The sequence below is a fragment of the Otolemur garnettii genome, unplaced genomic scaffold (assembly GCF_000181295.1).
Source record: "Otolemur garnettii isolate 467f Iridium unplaced genomic scaffold, OtoGar3 scaffold00020, whole genome shotgun sequence".
Lineage (NCBI taxonomy): Eukaryota > Metazoa > Chordata > Mammalia > Primates > Galagidae > Otolemur > Otolemur garnettii.
The window spans coordinates 18,718,737-18,724,282 of record NW_003852415.1 but is presented as its reverse complement, the minus strand read 5'-3'; the positions used below and the strand labels follow the sequence as shown (position 1 = coordinate 18,724,282).

The following is a 5,546-nucleotide window of genomic DNA, read 5'->3' as shown; positions in this document are numbered from 1 at the left end:
ACTACAGGAGGAAGAAGTAAAAAAAAAAAAAAAAAATTAGGGAAATGCAAATTAAATCACAATGAGATTATCACCTGACCCCAGCGAAAATCGCTTTTATCAAAGAGTTCCAAAAAAAAACACATGCTGGTGGGGATGTGGAGAGGAAGAAACACTTATACGCTATTGGTGGGACTGCAAACTAGTGCAACCTTTATGAAAAATAGTATGGAGATTCCTCAAAGAACGAAAAGTAGACCCACCACTTGATCCAGCAATTCTACTACTGGGTATGTGCTCAAAGGAAAAAAAAAAGTAATTTTATCAAAGACACTTGGACTCAATGTTTATTGCAGCACAATTTCAGAGAAGATTAATGAAATGTGGTATATGTATACCATGGAGTAATACTCAGCCATAAAAAATGAATTAATACCTTTTGGAGCAATCTGGATGGAACTAGAGACCATTTTCCCAAGTGAAGTATCACAAGAATGGAAAAGCAAACCCCACATGTACTCACTATTAAATTGGAACTAATTAATCAGCATTCAGGTGCACAGACAGAAGTAAAACTCAAAAGAAATTAAGTAGGTGGGAGGGGAGAAGCAGGGATGAGTGAAATCATGCCTAACAGACACAATGTACACTACCTGGGGGATGGCCACACTTGTAACTCTGACTCAAATAGTACAAAAGCAATTTATGTAACAAAAATATTTATACCCCTGTTACATTCTGAAATTACAGAAAACATGCATTTCTTAAATAGTAAGACTTGAAGGTCAAAACTGTGCCTTGCTTTCTGTGTTACAGAATAGACGCTGTGCTAGCAGGCATGAAAATACATTCATCTCCTTGTACTTCTCCATCAGCTCTTGGGTGACCTGGTGCATTGTCAATGAGTAGTAATATTTTGAAAGAAATCTTTTTTTCTAAGCATTAGATCTCAACAGTGGGCTAAAAATAAACCATACAGAAAACAACTATGTCACCTAGGTTGTGCTGCTCCATCTGTGAGCACAGAAAGAACAGATTTAGCATCACTGTTAAGGCCCTGGGATAAATGAGCATTGGCTTCAACTTAAACTCACCAGCCACGTTAATCCCTAGTGAGAATTAGGCTGTCCTTGCAGCTCTGAAGCCAGGCACTGTCATTTCCTCACTAGCTAGGAAAGTCCTAGATAGCCTCTTCTTCCAATAGAAGGCTATTCTGCACAAGGAACATCTGCTGTTAGTGCAGCCGCCTTCATGCATGATCTTAGCTGGGTCTTCTGGATAACATGCTGCAGCTTTTCCATTAGCATCTGCTGCTCCACCTTACACCTTCACATTACAGAGTCAGACTCTTTCCTTAAACCTAATGAACCAACCTCTGCTTGCTTCCAATTTTTCTTTCACAGCTTCTTCACCTCTCTCAGCCTTCACAGAATTGAAGAGAGTTGGGGCCTTGCTCTGGATTAGGCATTGGCTTAAGGGAATATTGTAGCTGGTTTGGTCCTCTATTTAGATCATTTGAACTTTCTCTTTTTCAGAAATAAGGCTGTTTTGCTTTCTTATCATTTATGTGTTCACTGGAGTAGCACTTTTCACTTTCTTCAAGAACTTCCCATTAGCATTACAACCTGGCTAACTGTTTGGCACAAGAGGCTGGGCTTCTAGCCAATCGTGGCTTTCAACAATGCCTTCCTCACTACGCTTACTCATTTCTAGTTTTTGATTTAAAGTGAGAGACATGCCACTCTTCCTTTCATTTGAACACTTAGAGACCATTGAAGGGTTATTAAGTGGACTAATTTCAATACTGTTGTGCCTTCTCTGGGAATAGAGAGCTCTGAGGAGAGGAAGCGAGATGTGGCAAAGGCCAGTTGGGATAGTCAGAACACACAGTATTTATCAATTACTTTAACTGTCTAATGTGGGCGCAGTTCGTGACCCCCTAAAGAAATTATAATAGTTACATAAAAGATTACTGATCACAGATCACTCTAACAGATATAATAACAAAAAATGAGATATGACAAGAATTACCAAAATGTGACACAGAGACATGAGGTGAGCATGTGCTACTAGAAAAACAGTGTGGATAGACTGGCTTGCTGCAGGGTTGGCACAAACCTTCCATTTGTAAAAAATATGACATCTGCGAAGTGCAATAAAGCAGAGCACAATATAATGAGGTGTGCCAGAATCTTCCTTTGGAAAGTCTTTTGCCCATTTAAAAGAAATGGTGTGAATCTTATCATTAATAAGCGCTCCTCTCCTCATTATAAATCCTTCGTCAGATATGTTTGTAAGTATCATTTCCCAGTCTGTGGCTTACGTCTTTTCATTTTTGTAATCATGTCTTTTGATGAGCAGAATATTTTAATTTTGATGAATTGCAATTTATCATTTTCTTCCATGGTTAGTGCTTTTTGTGTCCTCTGTAAAAAATCTGTCTTCCTCTAAATTACAAAAAGATTCCCTATAACTTCTTCTATATCCATGCAATAGTTTTAAAGAATAAAAAAAAATTGAAACTGGCAACCAAAATTTTTTTTAACCAACATGTTGTTCTCGTAGGAGGTACAAAGGTAATAAGATAAGCAGAAGCCAAATTCGTTATTGTTCATTTAGAATAACTCTAAACGCACTCTGTGATTTTTTTTTTTTTTTAAATGTGTTCAGATGTTGATCTCTTTTTACTTTTTTGAGACAGAGTCTTGCTCTGTTGCCCAGCCTAGTGTACTATGGCTTCTACCTAGTTCATAGCAACCCCAAATTTCTGGCCTCAAGTGATCCTCCTGCCTCAGCCTGGGACTAGAAGTATGTGCCACAATGCCTGGCTAATTTTCCTATTTTTAATAGAGATGGGGATCTTGCTTTGCTCAGGCTGGTCTCAAACTCCTAACCTCAAGTGATCCTTCTGCCTTGGCCTCCCAGAATCCTAGAGTTACAAGCATGAGCCACTATACCTAGTCAGTGCTAATCTTGTTTTAAATTATACAAGTCAACTTTATTCTATCAGACAGAGGTTTTTCTCTCTTCTAATTAGATGAAAAATCTTCAAAAGAAATCTTCTTGGCGGTGCCTGTGGCTTAGTGGGTAGGGCATTGGCCCCATATACCAAGGGTGGCGGGTTCAAACCCAGTCCTGGCCAAATTGCAACAACAAAATAGCCAGGTGTTGTGGTGGGCACCTGTAGTCCCAGTTACTCAGGAGGCTGAGGCAAGAGAATTGCCTAAGCCCAGGAGTTGGACGTTGCTGTGAGCTGTGACACCATAGCACTCTACCAAGGGCTTTAGTGAGACTCTGTCTCTTAAAAAAAAAAAAAAGAAAAGAAAGAAATCTTCTTACAGCTATTTCTTCATTAATAAAAATAGCACAATATTTTAGACCTAGTAGGTATTTAATAAGTATTTAGTAAATATAGAGATTTTTAAGAATTAAACCAATTGGTAATTTTTGCTCCTTCTTGTCTTTGACTTTCTGCTAGCAAGTCATGTTACATGGGTGCCACCATTTTCTATATGTTTTACATTTTTAGAATTAAAAAAAAGTCTTATGGAAGACCTATCAACTGTTAATAGGAAGATTAATCATTACTTTTTTTTTTTTTTTTTAAGGAAAAAGAAACCATAATTAGGAAACTGGCAATCAGCACAACCACACTGAAATCAGAAGGTATGAAATTCTGGAGTAATTCTCATCTTTTTGGTGACTTTGGCTACAAGATACTTCTATAAGAAGTCATAGTAATACAGCAAATTGTAGACTATAATGGCATTGTATGAAAATAATATACCAGTTTGAAAATAACTTATCTCACTACTGTAACAATAGAACTCAGGTGAAAACATGGGAAAAGGTCTTCCTGTATCCTTTTTAAAAAAATGCAGCATTACAATCATATCCTTTCCCAAGTTGTGAATGCTGATTCATACCTGATTCCTGAGTTTCTGAATTTCTTCTTCTCGATCTTTAATTCTGCTTTGCAATGTGTTCTTTGTTCGATACAGATCTTCTTCCATATAGTGGAATTCCTACAACGTGAGGCACAAATAAAAGCTAAGTCATCCCATCTTCCATCCTTAGTACCTAAAATAGTGGCTGGCACATAGTAGGCACTCAATCAGTATTGCTGAATATATACTGAATGAATACATGAACAGATTTGGATGGGTCTGATGAGAAAAGTTAAAATAGCTATGCCATTTTGTCTTCCTACCCACAATAAAGAGAGAGTTCCAGTTTTTCCACATCCTTGCTAACAACCTGGTATTGTCAATCTTTATAAGGCAGCTATTCTGGTGGCCATATTGCGATATCTCACTGTGATTTCAATTTGCATTTCTCTAACAATGTTGTTGAACAGCTTTTCCTGTGCTTACTAGTATCAAGCAATGTCATGTACTTATTTTGCTTGGGCACTGATAGAAGGAAGTGAGAGAGAAAAAAAATGCCTACAGATTTTCCAAAACTTGCACTTAATGCATTGGTAGTTTGTGCAGTGCATATACTCCTAGAGCAGTGGTTCTCAACCTTCCGAATGCTGCAACCCTTTAATACACAGTGCCTGTGGGTCACGTCCCACAGGTTGAGAAGCACTGTCCTAGAGACTCCTTTTTAGACATTTAACTTAACCTGCTCTCTCACAAATTGAGAGACCGTGAGATAAGTGAAAAAAGAGATCATTAGGTCATTAGGGTGGGAGAATCATACTTTACAAGAAGGGATGCCTGATTTCTTTTAAGCTCTAGGCTAGTACAAAATTTAAGGTTGAAATTACTTACATTAATAAAGAACACTAAAGGACTATTTGATCTCAACATTAAATACTTCACATCTAGAACATCTGATTACTAAATAGCCCACAGGTGCGTTCAGTTTCATTTTCCTTTAACTCCCTCATTTTAAAAAGGGCACTGGGAAGAGGTTCAGCAAAACCATCTGCCATAATAAAATGAAAATTATCTCACGTAACCATCAAGAACATCAAATAGTTGCCTTTTAATATAAGAGAGTTCTTTGAATAAAATTAAAATGCATTTTCTGAAAGGACAGCTCCTCTTATAAGTTAATTATCTCAAAAAGCCTGTGAGTACCCTGCAGGTTGCTACTTGGTAAGTTTTTCTTTACTACTTAAGAAATGTATTTAAAGTACTACTTACATAATAAAAACAAACACTTTTCTGAGAATAGAACCAGTTTCAGAAATGCTAAATGCTAATGGAAAGAATTTTCAAAGAATTTAAAAACAAAGTGAGAAATGTTGTAAGTGATACACAAAGAATTATAACATCCCTTTTGTAAAATGAAGAGAATATTAGCGATCTTGTTGAGTATAAAACAAGGTAATATATACTAAATGCCTCTAACAATGTAGATACTCTGTAAATTAGTGATATTAATATTAGATACAGAAATACATTCTGAAACTGTGGCTATAAATGTGTTTGTTATTATTGAAACTATTATGTAAGTACATTAAAATAAAATAATTTGGCTTATAGAGCAAACAATAGCTAATTCAACAATGAAATATAATTTTTTTTTTTTTTTTTTTTTTTTTTTGAGACAGAGCC

At 36.4% G+C, this 5,546-nt stretch overlaps 1 protein-coding gene across 3 annotated transcripts in view; it reads right to left on the bottom strand.

The window, feature by feature from the left end:
- Positions 1-5,546, bottom strand: part of GOLGA5 (golgin A5) — a 41,304-nt gene that overhangs the window by 9,532 nt on the left and 26,226 nt on the right. For all 3 annotated transcript variants that reach the window (XR_002772518.1, XM_023511560.1, XM_003786996.3), the window contains exon 9: positions 3,906-4,004. Coding sequence is in view for 2 of the 3 variants with exons in the window: in XM_023511560.1 (XP_023367328.1) it covers positions 3,906-4,004 (99 nt within the window). In the remaining variant the exon portion in view is untranslated. The remainder of the gene's footprint in view (positions 1-3,905; positions 4,005-5,546) is intronic.